The following is a 20,743-nucleotide window of genomic DNA, read 5'->3' on the forward strand; positions in this document are numbered from 1 at the left end:
CGAGCCATGGCAAGCTGGACAGCACATCGCCCAGATGCCGCATGCAGTGCGTCCCAATGTGGTTTGTCCAAACCACCTCCATGCGAGTAGCTGTCTCACCGACGAGTGTGGCCAAGAAATCCTAGCATCGTGAATGCGATTGCAGGCGCAGCGTGAGAGGCGGCCGCGCAGTCTGGAGGCCGATTCGTGAGGCGAGAGGCCAGCGTGGCTCCACCGAGTGTTCTTGAAACAGCGCACGCTCGAGCGGCGCAGGAGGCTCGTATGGCCAGTGTCGCGGACTGCGTCGTGTCGTCCTGCCGTCGATACGAAAGCTTCGGCGAGCAGCAATGGAGCTCGTGCAGTAGAGTGAAGTGCGGTTTGTGGGACCGACCAGGAAGCCTCGTCGGCACGTCGCGGTCCAGCATGTTGATCCCCTCCCCTGTTGGCGTCAGGCAAGCTCACCCGCTGTACCACACTTTGCTCTGAGACACACCACGCCCACGCCGTGCTCCTGAGAGCGAATCTGTCTGCCGGGTGCCGTGTCTCGGACGGTGGCCATCCCAGCGGTGCTCCCTTTCTCTGGTACCGTCAACAATGCTTCTTCGGCGTGGGACCAGACAGCTGGACCGCGTGTTTCCCACGTCCCAGATGCCAGGAGCCGGTGCTCCAGTTTCACCTCAATTTCTGCTCCCCGGAGCGTACCGAGTCGTTGGACTCTCGTCACCGCAGGCGGCCTCTTGGGACAGCCGCAGACTGCGGACAATGCTAACAGAACACAGGCGAGTACAGCACCGAGTGCCCGCTGGTCTACAAGCCTAGATTGAGCATCCACCTGCCAGCGGGGACACCATCTGTCTGTAGTTCATCAGCGTCCCGCTGAACCTCAACGAAAGAGAATTGCGATGGCTTGAGTCTATGCACATCCACCTGGTCGAGCACGAGAGAGGTCAACAAAGCTTGCATTTGCCGGTAGACCCGTAGGGTGCAGCAGCTAGAGACTGAAGCGCAGCACACCACGCGCGAACAATGCTTTGCCACGCACATTGTGCAATTCGTCTTGAGCATGAGATGCTGGGAAGCACGATCAATTGGCATTGGGAGTGCCGCAGCATTGACCCGCAGAGCCCCATTGGTGTTTTCCAACCAATATCACCACACAATGCAGTTCGATGCGGAACATGCCGTCCTTGCAGCATGTTGGCCCTGCGCGTATCTGAGGGCTGCATTCCAGGAACTGGTGCGTGACTGCCACGAGAACGCAACGGTGCTTGATCGGCTGTTGCTCTCAATGGGCTTCTCATGCATTGTGCCCACGTGCCAGGTCACGAACAGCCAACGAGCGTGGTGCTTCTCCTGCAGTAGCATTTTCAGAACCTTTCGATGCGGATGCGGATTTCGCCAGCGCAGGCTACATGAGTGGTTTCAAAAGACATATCAAACGATCTCAAATAGCACGTGCAGACTCATGTTGATCCAAGGATTCGGATTGCGTGCATGGATTTGCATTCGCGCCGTCTCAGCCGGATCTACTATCGAACTTACTGCTGAGAAGTGTAAGAGGCTTCGAGCTCTAGTACGCCGCTCTATCTTCAGACCTAATCCTCGATGCACGTGTGCAGGAGCTCGGCAGCCTTGCGCTACTCTGTTATGTCGTTGTGCGATTGTGCCCAGCGGCGACTTCCAGAGTAAATGCACGGCTCATCACACGTTATTGAATTTCTGCGTCCCCGGCGTGAAATGTCTGTAAGACTACCTTTGGGAAATAAAGCAGTGTGAACGCCAGTCTGCACTGCAGGCCCAACATACCACCGGCTCGGCGACACGTTCGAAGCAGTGAAGGACCGACAGATGCTTGTCGGGTGTTACAGCACCCATCGCCACGTGCAGCAGCAATGTGCTCTTACAGCTTCTACCTTGAAGGAACTCAAAATGTGGAGCCAGCTCCGGAGCCGATTCAACCACGGCTCGCTGCACTGTTCATTGTGGGTAGCAAATGTTTGAGAAGCCGCAAAATACACATAGGATACGAAATTTCTCGTAGGTGAACATGAGCCTTGTGCTCCATGCCATACCGTCAAGCCGCGAATTTCAAGCCTTCCCACGCCACAACCGCACAACTGGTGCGTGCTCCCAACACCACGATCGACATCTCCAATGCGATCTCATTATTCCAGAATTTCGTCGGCACAGTGTGAAAGGTGAGAGCCATTGACTCAGTCGGCAAGCCTGCTACATGTCAGCGGCGTACACGGCCAGCATTGTCATCCGCCGAGACCATAGCGCCTCTTTGATATTCCATAGCGCAACATACCTGTACGAGACCACAGTATCCACTCTGTGATTTTGCGTTGAGAAACTTCTCAACATGACCTTCTCTGCATTCTTCACCTCCTTCGCGTCAGAATCTCCCCACTCTAGCGGCACCTCACTATCTGCATCTGCGTATACTAGGACGTTGAATGTGCAATTCCCGTCAAGCATAGGCAGAAAGGAAACAGATGCGGTAATTTGACGAAACAGTGCTTGAATCTCGGATTGAATCTCTGCTTCCGTCTTCTCAGGCTGTGTCGCTTCGGCGCTGGATCCAGCCGGTGCGGAATTCTCTTTGTCGCCACTGGAGGAGCGCGATTTCTTCTTGCTGTCGTCGTTGAAGATGTTGACGTCGAACTGCCATCGCTCAACGTGTTCGCCGGTCTCCTTGGATGTGATGACGATGACTAATTTTGAGATCTTGGACTTCTGCATCCATTTGCTGAGTTGCGACATGATCTTCTTGATATATGCTTTGACTTGGTCATCGAGCGTGACCATCATGTTCAGGCCATATTTCTTGACCCTAACAGTCCATTAGCTTGTCTATCTCCGTGAAATTCTGACCACGCGTACGCTGTGAAGTCCTCAGCGGGATAGACGCCGCGCTGGAACAATATGGTGTTGATGGAGTACTCGAAGAACTCCGTCACCAGTTTTGAGCTGCCTTTTAGCGACAGCTTGTGTGTCTTCGCATCGTCCGCGGTCTTTGATGATGACGACTTCTTCGTCGATGGTTCTCTCGTTGCTGAAGGCATTTTAAATGGTATGTTGTCTGCTGGTGTGCTGATGCCGGCGCCCAAAGTTCATTCGATGTTTATATCTGGTCGTCGCGGGGGACAACAGGACGCCAAGAACTTGACTTCCAGACTTTTGGCGAAGACACGACGTGCACTGCCAATGCCATCAATTCTCCCTCATGCGACGATGTTTCCTGGCGACTAAAGGACTAGCTGGCTTCTGCCGCTCCTGGCAGTCGTCCGTCACCCCCAATGCGACCTTCGCAGCCCGTCTGGCGCTCAATGGCCAGTGGAGGTCATTGAGCTGCACAGCTCGATTGGCCGCCAGCTCCATTCACGATCCCACCGTCGTCGAACAGCGCATCTCGAAGATTCCCATTGAGCGCTTCCGCAACTTCTGCATCGTCGCTCACGTTGATCATGGCAAGAGCACGCTTAGCGATCGGCTGCTGGAGCTCACGAATACCATTCCTCCCGGCGGCAACAAGCAGATTCTAGACAAATTGGATGTGGAAAGAGAGCGAGGCATCACTGTCAAGGCGCAGACATGCTCGATGGTATACAACCACAACGGTGAAGACTACCTTCTGCATCTTGTCGACACACCTGGCCACGTAGACTTCAGGGCGGAAGTCAGTCGCAGCTACGCCAGTTGTGGTGGAGCACTGCTACTGGTCGATGCTTCGCAGGGCATTCAGGCACAGACCGTAGCCAACTTCTATCTTGCCTTTGCACAGGACTTGACACTAGTTCCGGTGCTCAACAAGGTCGATTTGCCAACAGCAGATACGCAGCGAACTATCGAGCAGCTTCAGGACACTTTTGAGATCGATTCTTCCAATGCTGCTATGGTGTCTGCGAAGACAGGTCTGAATGTTGCCCAGTTGTTGCCTCAAATTGTGGAACAAATCCCAGCGCCGGTCGGAGACGAGAATGGCCCCCTCAAGATGCTTCTCGTGGACAGCTGGTACGACAACTACAAAGGTGTGATTCTGCTCGTCCGGATATTCGAAGGCAAGGTCAAAGCCGGCGATCGATTGGTGTCCTATGTCACCGGGCTCGAGTACATTGCAGGTGAGGTCGGCATCATGTATCCGCTCGAACTACCACAGAAGTGCTTGCGAGCAGGTCAGCTCGGATACATCTACATGAACCCAGGCATGAAACGCAGCAAAGAGGCCAAAATTGGTGACACATACACGACTGTAGCCTACAAGAACTGGGACGTCGTCAAGCCTTTGCCGGGGTTTGTTGAGCCAAAGCCCATGGTGTTCGTTGCTGCCTTCCCCACCGATCAAGGAGACTACACCCATCTTGAGGACAGCATCAACCAGGTCACGCTCAACGATCGATCCGTGACAGTCATGAAGGAGAGTAGTGAAGCTTTGGGCGCGGGCTGGCGCTTAGGCTTTCTGGGCACGCTTCACTGCTCTGTCTTCGAAGATCGTCTGAGGCAGGAGCATGGCGCCAACATTATCATCACCCCACCTTCCGTGCCCTTCAAAGTGATACGCAAGGATGGCAAGGAAGAAATCATCACAAATCCAAATGACTTCCCTGAGAATCAGCAGGTTCATCAGACTGTCGCTGAGTTGCAGGAGCCGTATGTCGAGGCCACAATTACGTTTCCGCAAGAGTACTTGGGAGAAATCATCAAACTGTGCGAGGCCAATCGCGGCGAGCAGCAGTCTTTGACGTTTTTCACTGCCACGCAAGTGATTCTCAAGTATTTGTTACCCCTGGAACGGTTGGTGGATGACTTCTTCGGGAAGCTTAAATCGGCCACCAAAGGATATGCATCACTCGATTATGAAGATGCTGGATACCGAAAGTCCAATATTATCAAGTTACAATTGAACGTTAACAAGGTACCGGTCGATGCTGTAGCCAGAGTCATTCACTACTCTGAAGCCGAAAGGCTTGGCAAAGCATGGGTGACTAAGTTCAAGGAGCACGTCGATCGACAAATGTTCGAAGTGGTCATTCAAGCTGTAGCAGGCAAGCGTGTGGTTGCACGCGAGACGCTCAAGCCTTTCAGGAAAGATGTGTTACAGAAGCTACATGCCGCTGATGTGTCCAGAAGGCGGAAATTACTGGAGAAGCAGAAGGAAGGAAAACGGAGGATGCGAGCCGTTGGCAACGTTGCGATCGATAACAAGGCATTCCAGAGCTTCCTAGCTAAATAACCACAGCACTTCAAGCAACCATGTATAATTATCATCCCGTCTGTCCCATTGATTGCTGTTCATCTATTAACCACAGTACAAGGCAAAGCTAACATCGCGATGGAGGGGCGCGCTCTCGCTCAACCATGCTCACACCAAGACCAGATGGAGGGCTCTCATGGCATCACGCCTACCCTCTCGTTTTGCCTTCATGCACAAGGTCTAGACGACAAGCACCGCAACCCACTAGGGACCCCGACAACGCCATCAACCGACAAAAGAATTCCCCGCGGAGATTCCACCAACATGGTCCTGCCATGCCGTGTTTCAACGATACCAAACAACCTCATGTCAAGAACATTCGCGAATGTCTCAATTCCCCTGACTATCTGATCGCTAGTAATCGCCAAGCGTGTACCGAACGATTCAAGAATGTCTCGGTTCTACCAACATTCGACGCCATCAAAGGGTCTCTTGACTCCGGCAAAGTGATCATGGTACGGGTCCACGCGAACTCTTCTTAGCTTACCCTCGCAATACTTATCCGCACGCACAGTAGCGGCACCGCGTGGCTGTGACGTGGGCGTTGACTAAAATATGAGATTCATGCATAATTAGATGGCTCTGCACTCATCTGTCATTGTGCATTTGTGTCAAGTGAGACATGTGACGGCATGTATCAGGCGAGCTCTCAGGGGTAAAGGGTTGTCAGGTTCGAGATCATTGAAAATCTCGCTTGAGAAGGCTCTGCTGTGTTGTCCAGACTCAGGTGAACAACGCGGCACAGACACACGTTCTGCGAATGTTCATATCTTTCCGAGGCGTACGCGGCGCGGCACTCAATCAGTACATCCTATGTTTGCGGAACAAATGTGTATGTGTACTTATGCTGGATTCTAGGTATGGCAGAGGCATTCATTCGTTGATTCATGTACTGACCAATATAACCCCAACGCCTCGCTCGCTAGAACGCTCTAAATCTTATACACATAAGAAGGATGAAAAACACAAATAACACGATTCCAAGACTGCGTCGGCAAAAACTCTTCGACGCGCACTTTTGTGTCCCCAACATTCACCTAGGGTGCAGGTGCACCAGGCCCTTGCTCATTTGTCCCTTTGAGTCGCTTTGCCTCATGATCACCAGCTGTGTCCTCGGCTTGACGCTTCACGCCTGCTGAAACAGGCCGAACATCAGCGACTGCACCAGCACCGGACTCGTGTGTGGTCTTTTGTCGCTTCGCCTCGGGATCGGCATCAACCTCTTCAGCTGGTCGTTTGACGCCAGGTGAAGGAGGTTGTAGATCAGTCGAGCGCGCGACTGAAGATACATTCGACTCGAGTGGGTTATGAGGTTGCGTCCCTGCACCAGTCCCCATGCCTGCATGGGTTGAACTATCAGCAGTTGCGGGAGTTGCGCCCATGGCCGCTGCTGTCGCTGGGTGGAGAGCAGCTGTAGTCGACTGCTCTGCACTGACAGGATTTGTCTGGGGCAATTGCGGTGGTTGCTGTACATATGTAGCTGCCATGTTTGGAAGGACCACTGGACTGGATATCCTCTGGCTCCCCTCAGGCTGTGAAGCGCTTTGCTCGCTCACTACTGGATTTGAAGGGAGTTGACTTGCTGCCACCGGGGTCTGAGTCCCAAGCTCTGGTCGTGGTGGGAATTGCGCGATCCCATTAGGCTGCCCAGCTTGATGCTGCGATGCTGCAGGAACGGGCTGAATCTGGGCGGCAGGAACGGGCTGTTGCGTCGGTGCAATAGGCGGCTGGCCCGATGGAGGCGCGCTTGCAGGAGTCGGCTGATACATTGCCTGCGTTCCACTTGGTGGTCGGCTATGTGCAGGCGGGGCAGGATGGGAGAACTGTGGCGGCCCGGTCATTGAGGTCGCTGCCGTAGGATATGAGTTCAAGTTGGGCGCAGCAGAATTTGAAGCTGGTAGTGGGACTGCCTGGTGTGGCTGCTGTGTTGCGAAATTTGCATTCGCAGCAGGCAACTGGCCCTGCTGCGGCGGTGCCTGCGAGTTTGTTTGGCTTGCAGGCATGCCATTAGCCGATATCATCGCAGGCTGCGCGGACTGTGTGTTCACAGTGGCCGCCGTAGTCGTGCTTGGAGAAGCCTGATTTGCAGTCTGTGCTGTTGCGGCAGGCGCACTGGTATTAGGATTAGAATCAGGTGCAGTGGCAGTGGCAGTGCTGTCGCCATTGGTCGTGCTCTTCTGTGAACTCCTCGTGTCGCCCTGACCATACTGTATGAAAATCTGTTTCAACGTTTTGTATGGATCCTGCGTTTCGTCAACTTCTCCTTCTGTAGCAGGCGTTGTGCCGGCGTGAAGATCCGAGTAGTAAAGCAATGCATCTTGAAACTGCTTGGATGCTTGGTCATGCGTGTCCTTGCCAACATGAGGCGCAAGGAATCGTGGCTGGTACTCCAATATGGCTCCCACGATGTTCGCGAATGGTTGCGGCTGTTGCGGCTGCGCCGGCTGAGGCTGTTGTGATGACGGACCACTATGTGTCCCGTAGTGAGGCTGCGGATACTGTCCGTTCGCCGGCTGTCCATTCGCCTGCATCTGCCCTGAGCCAGACGGCCCTGCAACGGGATTTGCGCCTGGATTGTACGGACTGTGATACATCTGGCCACCTTGCTGATAGGCAGTGTTGAAAGGCTGTTGATACGGTGCGCCGTTTCGAGGTAGAGCGGGCGGAGGTGGCGACGCTTGCTTCCTTTTCTTTGGATCAAGTTCATGCGAGAAGTCGATTTTCCAGTACTTTCCCTTGCCGCTCTTGCCAGATTCTACGAAGCGTGGACTCTGTAGCAGATTGTGGCGCACGCTGCTTTGCCAGCCGTTAGTCGTAGTCCCGTACTTGAAATACGGCCATCGCTTTTGTATCTTGTCGTAGATAGTTTGCAAATCCGCTTGGCCATCCAGTGCTGGATCTTGCAAGATCTCATCGATGATAAAGACGTATGTGATCGCTGGTTTCTTGAGCTGTTCCTCCGTAAAGCTCTCACGAGCAGGCATTGGGGACGGCGAGCGAGCAGGACGTCGCGGTCGAGGACTAGTTGATCTTGTCGCTGGAATATCATTCGGTGCGCTGCTGCCGGAGGCCACGTTTTGCTGGGGCTGGTTCGGTGTAGTTGAAGCGTACGCTGTGCTGTAATTCTGCATCCGCGGGTCCACATTCTGCATTGCCACATCCGGAGCTGCTTCGCCTCGTGATGCTGCTTTGGCGGCAGCATCCTTCTGCCGCTGCTCGGCACGAACCATGTCCAACAGTTCGTTCATGGACGGGGGCGCAAGGCCTTGCCGCTCGTACTCTTTGAGCTTGCGCTTGACCCCTGCATCGTCACGCTTTGATATCAATCCGTTCTTGGGAGGCCTACCTGGACCTTTGCGTTTCTGTGGCAGCTGAGATGGGTCAGCGCCCGCGAAAGCGGAATTTGCGTCGAGATTTATCGCTGCTGGTGGCGAAGCTTGAGTTGGCTGCGCCGCTTGTGGAGTTTGACTGGCTTCAGGAAGTGGTGTCTCTGTGGTAGCCACAGGCAATGCCTCATCCTTCAGTTTTGCAGCTTGTCCTTCCTCGTTGTGATTCGCTGACTCCGATGGCCCCTCCTTCTGAGCTGGAGCCTTTGACGCCGTTGCAGGAACCTTGCCGCCAGATTTGGCGGGTGTCTTTCCTTTTGGTTTCGGTGCCTTGTCCTCCGCGCCAGCAGCCTCAGTACTTTTCTGCGGTTTCTTGCCAGCATTCTTGTTCTTCAATTTCAGTTTGACAGGCTTTAGCTTGCGCTCTTTGGTTTTCGATTTCTTGTCCTTTGGTTTCTTCGGTTTGCTCTGTTGTGCAAGAGGGACATCTTCCTCAGATGAATCGCCTTCATCACTGCTTTCGACAGTCTCAATCGTCTGCGACACTTCTTGAATAGCCGGACTCGTTTCAAACTCATTCTCCTCGCCGTCATTGGCATATTCTGAGCTTTCCAGGTAGTATGTCTCACTTTCATGATCGTTCGGAAGCATAAATCTGAAGCTGACGGAGACGATAATGATCTCGTCATCGTGGCTGAGCACGATGTCAGTCTCGCCTCGTCTACGAAGATCGCCATTGTGCATAGCCATGTTGCCGATCACATCCATGACCCAACGCGAGTTGTCCCGATCAAATCGAATGATCAGATGCTCGCGCGAAATCTTCTCAATATGACCGGGTTCTCGCGGATGAATTGTGACTTGCGCCCATTCCTGGGGCTCGTGTACTTTACCATGGCTGTCAGCATATAGCTCGCCCTCCAATTCATCACCTTGCTCAAATTCGTGGAGGCTGCGTGGCGCTATCGAGTGATTCGACGACGAATTGTTCTTGCTTCTCCGATTTCGCTGGGTGAGGGCAGTTGTGCTTTCGAAGCCGTAGTCAGTAGGATCAACATAGGAGACAGCGCCTCCTACATCGCTGTATGTGCTCAATAGCCCATGCGCAGGTCGGCCGACGAGATCCTCATCATCATCATCGCCACCGTGCTGGGAATGGTGACTGGGCTCACGAGCATAGTCATCCAACGACTGCTGGGCACGACGCTGCATCTTAGCCTTCCTTTTGGCCTGTTTCTGACTCTCCTTGAAGGCATTGTAGTAGTGTTGATCACGACCGACCATAACGTTCATGGATTTCACATAGTAGTAACTGTCCGGGAACTTGAGCATGGCATAAGCCTCGTGGGTACTTGGTTCTTCTTCGACCATCGTGGGCGAGGCAGGGAGACCGACATGCACTAATGCGTTCGATGGGGTGCTGGGATCCGCAAGCGCCGCATCCATTGTAGAACCCTGGCCGAACAGCAATTGATCTGGATCTGGCAGAGCTGCATACAGACTGAGGTCGTGTAGCTGGTCATTTGGTGCGCTTTCCACCTTGTACAAGCCATTCGCTGTCTCGTGCAAGTCTATCGTGTCGCGAACATTACTCTCAATGCCGTGGTCGACCACTGGACGCGCCGGAGTATCCAGATTGCCCAAGTCGCCATGGTGCACTGCAAGAGGAGCTGGTGCTGGCATGTTGCCTTGCGCGGTGCTGTGACCTTCGTGTCCGGCCATGCTACTTTGCACGTTGCCGTGAACTTCGTGCTCGGGCTTGGGGTCCATCTTGCCGTTCGTCATAGGTATGGCGCTATTCTCGATCATGGCCTGCTCTCCTGCTGCGCGTACTCCCACATCAGCGCTCTGAACCACTGCATCCTGGGAAGGAGGAGGCGCAAGGGTGTTTGCTGGATCGGGCCTGTCGGTTTGCTGCGTCTCTTCGCGATTGCTGCTGCCGTTCATTGCTAGGCCATTCGGCCATGATGATGCTGCCGCCCCGCTGCTTTCCATCGCATGTGGTAACAGGTGCGGACTCGCTGCATTTCGTTGTCCTGCCGGATGGGGGCGAGGGTCGCTCGTCGAGGAAGACGCGTCTATGGTGACCGAGGGCGGGCGACCTGCCAAAAGATGCAGAGCGGGTCTTTAACGGCAGTCGCGACCAGACTTTGACCGAGTGACTGCGGGGTCCAGGACCACAACGCTCGTGGCACGGGGCGATCGATCTCGTTCAACCCGTCGACAGCTGCGGTGAAGCTGGGAGGGGCGACAGTGCGTGGACGGTGGAGTGCCGGGCAATGGGGGAGCTGCACGTAGGGTGGTCGGTGAAGAAGAGCGCATGTCTGGCTGCCATCGGGCAATATGCTTGCACAACGGCCGATCTTTTGCGGCTGCAGGGTCTTCGAGCGGCAACCAACCAGCAGACTCCAATTGCTCTGACACCAGCAAAGCCCAATGGCTCGCACCACGGCAGCTTCAAACCTCTCCACTCTGGCAGTGTCAAGCAACGGGCCACGACCCGATTCAGCATCAGATTGCACGCGTGTCAGGCTTACAGCTGTCGGCTTAAGCACTGTAATGTTACCAGACACGACATTCTGAATCCGAGCTGCAACCTCCTGTTCGTCGAGAAAGCGTGTCTGTCAACGGACCCCTCATCGTCCGTCGTGATAGATGGAGTGGTATTGCAGCAGTGGGAATAGAAATCATTCGACGACCTCCAGCTCAGCAGCTTGACCAGAGCTTATCCACGAAGCTCCCACGTCAAAATTGCCTAAGCAGCCAATATTTCTCAGAGAGCTACTATACAACGAACCACGATTTCTCTCCTTTAAGCGTATTAGAAGTTTGTTGAGAATGTCAAAAGAGCTTCGCCAACCAAGACTCGGCTCACGGGAGACAACCAACGAGCAATTTGCTAAGCGACAGGACGTACATTGGCACAGCTCAGCTGCTTTCATCAGACGTCGAACAAACAGCAGCATTGTATAATCCTACAGCATGGATCACGTTTATCCGACATGCGCTCCTGACTCTAGATCTGTCGCATATATGAAACTGGCAAACGAACCTTCACCAGCACAGCGACGTCAGCCATGCAATTCTACCAACATGTAGTACCATGAGCATGCCTGCAATGAGCAGTATGCACTGAACCAGAAGACTCTTCAGCCTTCTCGCCTTCCAAAATGGACTGCTCACCGTTCTCCAGAGTTCCCGCAGAGTTGCGCAACTACATCTGGACATTGAGCCTACAATCCGGTTCGGGACGGCCAGAAGCATCTCCTAACATCTATGAGGAGCCCAGCTTGTCAAGAACATGCCGCCAGATTCGCGCGGAGAGCCTACTCATGTACTACGCCTGTCAGCATTCCATGGTCGCTGTAGTCGACAACAGTAATACAAAAGCACTCCTCAAGTGGCTGGACACGCGGCGCGAGAGAGCGCAGTTGATTTGCAGATTGGATGTGGTATCGAACACGGGTATCAAGCATGAATTAGACGAGGGTATGAGCTGCATTGGAGCCGTGACCGTAAGCTTTGGCTGATTCTCACAACAAATACAGGGACCAAGACACGAGAGGATTGGGAGTCGCTAGTTGGGGCTCTCAAACCGTATAGCGAGGACGGGATGCAGGTGGTTTGGCACAAGACGTACACAGGGGGAAAAGAATGGATGCCGCGGATTCAGGAGATTTTGTTCCAGAGCAGAATGAAGAGGATGATTGAGGGCTGCGCAAGCGATGGATATTGCTGATAATGGACAATGAACATATAACAAATCGATGAAGAAGCCCAGGAGAAGGCAGTTGTTGATGATAGGCGATATTCCAGAGGGCAAAAGCCAGCATTGAAATTTGTCTCATTCAAGTTGTGGTCTACAATTGGTGTGCGCGAGCGCGCTGTATCTCTGCAGTACTCTCTAACAGCCACTTTCAGAAACTCCAAGCACCACGAGGAACGTCGCGCAGGAATTTCATTCACGCAGGACTTCTAATCCTTGTCCAACCTGACCGCAGGATTGCTTTCAATGAACCCTAGATCGACCTTATGTCCAAGAAGTTCTCGGATGTTTGATACACCGTACTTGATCATGGTAGGTCGTTCTAGCGAAAGACCGAAGCCATACACTCGTAGGTCTTCCGGCAGGCCCATGGGTAATAACATCTCTGGTCGGAACATGCCAGAGTTACCAATCTCGACCCACTTGTTGAGACCTCTGTGGAAACCGAAGACTTCCATAGAAGGCTCGGTGTATGGGTTGTACGCGGGCTTGAAGCGCAGGTTTGTGATGCCGAGTTGCTCGAAGAACTTGCCCAGGAAAGCTTGCAGGCCACCAAGAGTCAGGCCATAATCTGCAATGACGCCTTCTATTTGGTGGAACTCTGCCAAGTGCGTAGCATCAACGGTTTCGTTCCGGAAGACACGGTCGATCGAGAAGTATCGCGCGGGCCGTGGATTTGCTGCTAGTCGGTGCAGGCAGTATGTGGACACAGCAGTAGTATGTGTTCGGAGGACAAGACGAGTCGTTTCTGATTCGGCATAGGGAGCACGGTAGCCGATGGACCCGAACTTGCCTTCCTGATGGACTGCGCGCACATCTTCGGAGTACTTCTTGTAGTCTAGAGGCTTAACCTCATCAGAAGTGCCCGTGGCGAAAAGGCGCGAATCGGCTTCCATCTTGTTCAGGGCGGCGTCTGCGATCGGGTCGGGCCCTGGGAGACCAGATTCGGCTGGATCTGAGACGTAGAAGGTGTCTTGCAGGTCACGAGCGGGATGTTGTTGCGGAACGAAGAGGGCATCGAAGTTCCAGAAGCCGGTGTCTACGAAGCTGCACAATTGTTAGCTGGTCCAAGGAAGGAGAGCTTTCCATTCTCACCGTGCTGTCGGCATCTCAATGAAGTCCCAGTTGAAGAAGATTTTGCGGAATTCCTCTCGCACTTTGTTCAGTGGATGTAATGTGCCAGCATTCTGGTTCGCGCCGAGTGCTTTGAAGTTGTATGGCTTGAAGGTCGCAGTCTTCCAGCTACCATCCTCAATCATCTCCGCAGTGAGGTCTGTCACCTCTACTGGAATCTCCTTTGCCCAACGTGGTCCTTTCCGCACACTGTATGTGATGACTTTTTTCGTTGTGACCAGCTTTCTCTTCTGAAATTCCTTCTGTTGTTTGGCATCTGGGAAGCTACCCGCTTGGGCTGCGAACTGCAGAACCTCTCTCGTTTGATCTCTGACGCTCTCCTGCAGCGAAACCAGTGCATCGCCATCCTTCTTGACCCATTTGAGCTTCATCGCATTGCCCAGACCAACTTTGGCGTTAGGTGTCGCGAGCGATGGATCCTTCACCCCCAACTTCCCCGCTGCCTTGACGGCTTCCCACACCTTGTATTCATGGCTGCCCTCGTCTGCGATCTGCTGGCCTTCCGCCGTGAGTACTACTCGCTCTGCGTCGTTCGTGTCATACTCCAGCATTGCCCTGCTCGCGAGTCTGTCGAGGGCAGCTTTGAGCTGAGCTTGTGGTACTTCTGGATATGCATCTTCTGTGTGGATAGGATCGGTGTTCTCGAGTTTCTCCAAGATGTCCAGTGTCAGGTCGGTGCCATTGGCCTGCACAGGCACTGGCACTGGACCTCTCGTGCCGACCATCGTGCGGTGGGTGTGCGCTTCGGGCGAATTTTGAAAAACGGCTTAGGGAAAGGGCAGGACCTTTCTTGCACGCTTGTGGTAAGGCTGCCGGCTCGCTATGTGATTCGAAATGGGTGTCAGCGCATACAAGCTGTCGTTGTCTGCAAGATGCGTCACGGAACGCTATGACTGCTGTGAGGTGCTTCACAGCGAGACTTTTGACACAAGCTTTCGCGGCAGGGTTGCCGAAGGCAGGGGTGCGTCCGCTCCGAAAACAACGACTGTTGTTCTCGGTCACCAACATTCTCTCGTGCACAGTACAGCGAAGCGGCACAGAACCGGTATTGATACGAACTACCAGGTTTTGAACAGCTGCGAGAGACCACTATCCCATCACGATATCGCGGCGTGGCGATAACCAACATCAGCTATGTAAATCTAGATCTTACCCATAGCCTACAGCGAACAGCGACCCACGGCCCGGCCAGACAGCAGGAACAGCAGCTATTTACTCGTGGAGAGAAAAATGCCCAAGACATCTTCCAGCACAGGCATTCTGACTTTTCCTCCTTGGTGAGGACTTCTCCGCCAACTCCATCATCTCCCTCAGAATTAGTTGCCTACATGTAACATTATAAGTGCAGGACCATACCGCATCGGCCAAAGACGCTGAGTGACACATACTCGGAACTCCGGGCCAGTCAACCGTGGCGTAACAGACAGCTGAGCACCATCTTCTGTTGTCTCATTTTTGTAGAACGGCGTTCTCGGCATAAAGACCAACGACCATGCGCAGTTCAATGGCGCATTTCATGGCCTGCCGAAGATCACCTTCTGGCAATATCTTCAACCTAGCGAATTCAGACGGCCGCTTTCTCACGATTTGGTCGACGTAGAAGTACTGCCTTGATCCACTGATCGAACTCGTGCTTCCAGCATAGTCAAGTTCACTTGAAATGATGCAAGCGCTAGTAGGCGCTATTCAGCGTCATCCCAGGGACTCTGGGAGCGTGACATGACCAGACAGAGATCCTGCATACTGATATCGAGCGAGCAGGAGCCGGAGAGGAGCCACCGCCATGTGACTGCGGTACGACTATGGCTTGAGATTGCAGCAGGATGGAGGAGCAGGGACTGGTTTCAGTATGCCCCCACGGCGCAATGGAGGAAGACGTGTATGGGCCTCATGTTGTTGCCATATGTGCAGCAGCGGTACATATAAGCGAGCTCGCAAAGTTGGTCATCAGGTATGAGGTGTGTGGTGGATGATGTAGTGTTGCCGAAGCACATGCAGTTGTGTCGATTGAGCCGTAAAGCGCGATCTTCATGTGCCATTGGCAGCCGTGGCTGTGGCTGTTTGTCATTGTCACAATCCTCCTGCACCCGTGGACGTCTGCCTGTCTGCGCGTAAGGGCAAGGTAGCGAGCTTCGCTTCGCTGAGCAATTGGCCAATCAACCTGGCGCACTGCTCGGCCGCAGAGTTGGGCACAGCGGAAACGTCGGGCTTTGTCATGGCCAAGGTTTGCCTGCAGCGCATGCGTGCATGCGTGCGAGACCAGCGGTTCTTGCGGACTGCACGGATGCCGTACGATGGACGCGCGACCTCCGCTCCTGTCCTGCTGGCCGGTGTGCTGCAGCGACAAGTCTTAGCTCCGTCCGCTGCGTCCGTGTTGCCCAGCACGCGGAGCGACCAGGATGCCAGGCTCCACGGTGACTCTGCGCTTGCATCAATGCGGTTCGCGTCAGCCCTGTAGGCACCCTTTATACGGTAGTCGTTCGACGGCAGCGGGTTGGGTATAACAATCTTGCTGCCTCACTCACCTTCTAGGCCCTTCGCCACTTCCTCTTGGGCCACCATCACGCAACACCACCTGGGCTGACCTGCTCCCATACCACCAGCACCATATCAAGACCACCCGAGCACCCTTACATCGGTCACCGAATCAAATCACCCATCGTGTAGTCAGGCCACGCAGTCAGCAAGCCGTATCACATCCACGCGATCACGAGACAACTGTCTACTCCCGGGACACCGAAAGGCAATCTCCAAAGCTATAGTCATCGCCTTCGCTCTACGAAGTTCCCAGAACAGCAAACCAAAAGAGTATCATCCATCATGTCGTCCTCCGCAGCAACCACCACGGCCTCCGATCACAGCTGGGAGGGCGCGTTTCTGGACAAATTTATCAAGGCCTCCAACGCTTCTCGCAGCAATTCGCCACGTCCAGCAAGCCCAGCCAGCAGCAGCGATGTCTTCTCTTCCTCCTCATCTGCGAGATCGAGCCCTGCGCCGACCAGTATGCCTTCCAAATCAGCAGCAGGACGCTGAACGGACAAATTCTTCGTCATCATCAACATCTTTCAGCGAGGAACAATCACCACATGATTGGGATTACTTTCACGACGCGAGTGACGAAGATGAAGTCCCCGCGCCTTGTTCCTCCCGCAAATCGTTCTACATCTCGACTCACCAACGGTCTCGAATCTGGGCATCGAATTTGTCTTCCTCGTCGTGTTCGACTATGGAAGCAGAAGCAGAAGAATCTACAAGGCGCACGGCTGCGGCGAAACTGCTCAAGCTCATGAAACCTTTCTCCCAGTTGCGCAAGGGATCCTCAGCCGCGCACATTAGCGCATAACAAGACCAGCGAACATCGCTTCGTCGTCATCACTGCCAAGCTACTTCAAAACTATTCACGCGGACGTGATGCGCACTCCACACGAATGCCGAGCATGCGCGGCGACACGCAAGCTAAGCTCATAGCTGCACATATTGCAGACTTGCTTGCATACATCGCTTACCAAGTGCGCCGGGTGACCTTCGGCCTAGAAGGAGAAATTCTAGACCGATACATACGTCAACGGCGTCTTTTCTCTTCACTTCATTTCCATCGGGTCAAATTAGCTGCAGGCAGGCAGGCAAGTCCGGCAGAGGCAGTTGTTCTGAAGATCCCAAAATACGACTCGCGCTTATCAGTGTTCGGCCGTCGGCCATGCATTCAGGGATATGGATTGTAGAGGTGGAGGTCGGATAATCCTCCTCGGCATGATTGCACATACCGACGGATGGGCGGAATCAGATTGGGATTCGACAATATCGATAGAGCTATACACCTTCAAATCAACGTGGGCTCAGATTTCTCATCCAACAATTTCACAAGTTTGTCCAGCAAAGCGCCTCCAGAATATCACAATGGGTATCAAATCACAGCCGGACATCCGGCGGGTGTTCAAGGCGAGTTGACTAACACTCACAGCAACAGGCAACGTCTACGAAGTCACCAGTACGTCTCGCCCAAACGCTGGGCTATCTCAAGATAGTGATCATTCCCACCAGAAGCATTCATCGATCAGAACTACGCGCTCTGGGACGATCAGTCTCGTAGACCCGAGCTGAAAGCCTTCTACGCATCCGATTCCACTCTATCCTTCGAGTCCGCAATCACGAGCTTCTCTGGCGGCGATGCGATCTACACGGGCGTCTTCGTGAGTCGTGCTTGCTGTCCCTGGGCAGGCCGAACAGGAGTACTGAGATAACATCCGTTGCAAAAAAGAACCTGATCCCACAATCAACGAAACATGAGATTGCCTCGGTGGATATCCAGGGCATGACTCTAGACGACGTTGTAGTCCTCGTCACAGGAAGAGTCTTCGTAAGTTCTTCTTCTTCGCTGACCGATCATTGACAAAACCATTGGCGCTGATGAAAGGCAAACGACAGGTCGGAGGAGGTCCAGATCCATTATACTTCTCAGAATTATTCCAATTGAAGACGGCAGATTCTGGAGATGCTGGCAGTCTGTATATCCTGAGAGATATCATTCGAGTGACGAAGTTGCAGTAAGCAGGAGAAGGAGAAATAATTTACCGCAATGATAATGTCCTTTGGCAACTCGTGGTCTACTCCATCTCTCGAACGACACGACCCACCCAGTCCTCATGCTATACCGACGTCACGATGCAAAGCCCCGGACCGGAAAGACGTGGTGATCGAGCACACGGAGGAAACCCCTAGAGTAGATTATTGCACACTCCTGCAGCCAAGCGAATGCGTATTTCTGCCAACTATCCTACTTCGCTTGCATCGAACAAATACTTGGCACCTCGGGTCGCAATGCTACTGACAGCATTCACGCAGCCATGTCTCAAGCCCATAGAGACTAGGAAGCCTGCTAGAGAAAACTTGCATCGTGGCCCAAAGTGCAGACATGGCGCGACATGGGGGACAGCGCATTAGTGTGCAGAAAACCAGACCAGACTAGCCATATGCGCATCGATCCAAGCAGGCATTATCGCACAGGCCCATACTTGCATAGACCCATCATTACCACCACGCAAAATGACGAGTGTTGTAGCTGTTCGACAGTCAAGATTTTCCACCAGATCTTGGGGTGAGCTGGAGCTGATGATATGTTCCCTGCCAGATGTGCACGTCACCCTCAAATGAAGATGATGTTTCAAAGCTTCAGTCGCATAATGATATTCGTTTCTATGGATTGCTCATGAGTAGATCGAGGGGCTCCCTTGCATACCCTCCCTCCTACCGTCCATCACTTGGGGTTATGTCACAAAAGAAGACCAGTAGCACCAAGATTCGCCCGACGCCACACGTCACCCCTAAGCCAATACTGTCTGCATCTGATTCCAAAAAGCTTACGATGCAGCAACTTCATTTTTACCAGCCAGCCATGAAAGGCACTTTTGAGGTACGCTTATGAAGACATTGCGACTCTCGAGATTCCTTGGACCACTCTTGTGGCTGCTGCGATATTCGTGGCTTTCGAATTCCTTCTCTAAAATGGTATTTTGATTCATCGCAGGGGGTCCACACCTTGGTTGCGCGGATCATCGCGACGCATGATGGCCTCCACAGGTCCCAGCAGTCTTTGAAAGCCGTCCTTATCAAGCGCAGCGACCTTGACCTCGGATGTGCTCACCACACTCGCAGCACGCGGCTTGTCGTCCAACAACGCCAGCTCGCCAAAATAGTCTCCTGGCTTGTATCTCTTCAAGGGTTGCTGCTCGCGACCACGTTTCACGGCAACTGCCTCGCCTGCTTCCAAAATGTAGAATTTGTCGCCAACATCGCCCTCTTGAATGATGGTGCTGCCAGCAGGGTGCTTCACGGTGTCCAAAGCATCGGCAATCTTGCTTCGCTCATATGGTGTGAGAGAGGACAGAAGCGGCACGCCTTCCAAGAACGACTCGTACATGCGACGGCGCTGGAAGGCGGAGTCCATCAGAATCTTGCGGAAGGTAAGACGATCCAGCTGCCACAACACGCTTGGCTCAGTGCTCACGACAGTGGCTGCACGTGGAGCGTTGTACATCAGCGCCAGTTCACCAAACGAGGTGCCTGGGCCATTGCTTGCGACCTTGTCGCCGAGACCCGCCTGGCCTTGCTCTGCCTTGCCAGAATGCGAGATGTAGATGTCAAATCTGCCGGATTCCACAACGTAGAAATAGTCACCCGACTCGCCCTGTGTGATGACTCTGACATCCTTGGCGGGAACACGCTTCTCTTGAAGAGCGTTTAGCACCTGCGAAGCCTGATCTTCATCGAGATTCTTGAACAGGAAATTGTGCGACACAGCTTCGCGAAGACGCGCCAGCTGCTCGGCTGTCTTTGGATAGCTCGGAGCCTTCCAATTGCTGTCGTCTGCTGCTCCGGGGGCGAGCGACTCGGCCGACACCGAGGTGCGACGGTTCATGTTGTAGTTGTTGGGAAAGGCGGATTGTGACATGTTGTCAGAGGGCGCGGGAGGGGCTTGATTGCTGCTGCGAGGGGCTCCAAAGCCGCCAAAGTTGCCAAATGTGCCTCCGGCAGCGCTGTTGGGGACACTGCTAGGGTCGGTGGGAGAGACTTCGCGGACGTGGGGAGGGAAGGAGGAGGCGGTGGGCGAGGCGAAGTCGTCGTGCTCCTCTTCTTCGGCGAGCGAATGCATGCCGCCGCCTGTTCCCGCCAGCTGGTTGGGGGCAGTCGACGTGAACGGATTGGAGCCAGGGAAGGTGCTCTCCGCCATTCCCGGCTGGCTGGAATGTCGGTGCGACAGCAGGAACTCGGCGCGCTGTGACTCCAGGCGGCGCTGGAAGAAGTTGGCGCAGAACTGGAGGATGTCCTTGGGCTGGTGCTTGAGGACTTCGCGGTTCAGGGCGCCGATTTCGTTGGTATAGTCGCTGGGGAGCGACATTCCTCCAGGCACGCGCGAGGGGCGGGGAATGGAGGCTCTTTTTCAGCGGCGGCGGCGGCGCACCGTGGTCCTTCCGAGCTCCCTGGCTAGGCTCTGCTGGCTCCGCTGACGGGGAGCTTGCTGCTTGCTGTGCTGGTGTGACGCGCGTGATGGAGTTGAGGCTGCAGGGCGAGATGTCAAACGAGCCCACTATTGTGACGTACAAGGAGCTAGGATGGAGAGGGATCGCCGGTCTTGTGCGACTGTTCCGCGCTCAGGCACGTCGGAGGAGCGGCCGCCAATGGAGAGCGCGGGGAGCGATATGGAAAGCTTACAATGAAGGTGACCAGGTGTGCAGCGCAGCAGGGCGGTGGACGAGAGCGCAGGCGGAGGCAGAGGGCGGTGGT

General features: G+C 54.0%; 6 protein-coding genes across 6 annotated transcripts; 2 read left to right on the top strand and 4 right to left on the bottom strand.

Moving 5' to 3' along the window:
• Positions 1-2,192: 2,192 nt before the first annotated feature.
• On the bottom strand, positions 2,193-3,047 carry RHO25_008696 (uncharacterized protein; the record flags this gene model as incomplete). Its single annotated transcript, XM_023604502.2, has 3 exons — positions 2,193-2,205; positions 2,291-2,815; positions 2,866-3,047. The coding sequence occupies 3 exons, from the start codon at positions 3,045-3,047 to the stop codon at positions 2,193-2,195; spliced, it is 720 nt and encodes a 239-aa protein (XP_023460360.1).
• A 161-nt stretch (positions 3,048-3,208) lies between these two features.
• Positions 3,209-5,215, top strand: GUF1 (Translation factor guf1 mitochondrial; the record flags this gene model as incomplete). The annotated part of the gene is made up of 1 exon (XM_023604503.2): positions 3,209-5,215. One exon carries the CDS (start codon positions 3,209-3,211, stop codon positions 5,213-5,215), a length of 2,007 nt encoding a protein of 668 aa, XP_023460361.1.
• A 1,058-nt stretch (positions 5,216-6,273) lies between these two features.
• Positions 6,274-10,509, bottom strand: RHO25_008698 (uncharacterized protein; the record flags this gene model as incomplete). The annotated part of the gene is made up of 1 exon (XM_023604504.2): positions 6,274-10,509. The coding sequence occupies one exon, from the start codon at positions 10,507-10,509 to the stop codon at positions 6,274-6,276; it is 4,236 nt and encodes a 1,411-aa protein (XP_023460354.2).
• A 2,028-nt stretch (positions 10,510-12,537) lies between these two features.
• Positions 12,538-14,187, bottom strand: RHO25_008699 (uncharacterized protein; the record flags this gene model as incomplete). The annotated part of the gene is made up of 2 exons (XM_023604506.2): positions 12,538-13,375; positions 13,424-14,187. 2 exons carry the CDS (start codon positions 14,185-14,187, stop codon positions 12,538-12,540), a joined length of 1,602 nt encoding a protein of 533 aa, XP_023460650.1.
• A 3,172-nt stretch (positions 14,188-17,359) lies between these two features.
• On the top strand, positions 17,360-17,703 carry RHO25_008700 (uncharacterized protein; the record flags this gene model as incomplete). Its single annotated transcript, XM_065603092.1, has 3 exons — positions 17,360-17,363; positions 17,424-17,450; positions 17,504-17,703. The coding sequence occupies 3 exons, from the start codon at positions 17,360-17,362 to the stop codon at positions 17,701-17,703; spliced, it is 231 nt and encodes a 76-aa protein (XP_065459164.1).
• Positions 17,704-18,977: 1,274 nt separating this feature from the next.
• On the bottom strand, positions 18,978-20,357 carry RHO25_008701 (uncharacterized protein; the record flags this gene model as incomplete). Its single annotated transcript, XM_023604507.2, has 1 exon — positions 18,978-20,357. One exon carries the CDS (start codon positions 20,355-20,357, stop codon positions 18,978-18,980), a length of 1,380 nt encoding a protein of 459 aa, XP_023460651.1.
• Positions 20,358-20,743: the final 386 nt, after the last annotated feature.

This window comes from Cercospora beticola, chromosome 5 (assembly GCF_033473495.1).
Source record: "Cercospora beticola chromosome 5, complete sequence".
Taxonomy (NCBI): Eukaryota; Fungi; Ascomycota; class Dothideomycetes; order Mycosphaerellales; family Mycosphaerellaceae; genus Cercospora; species Cercospora beticola.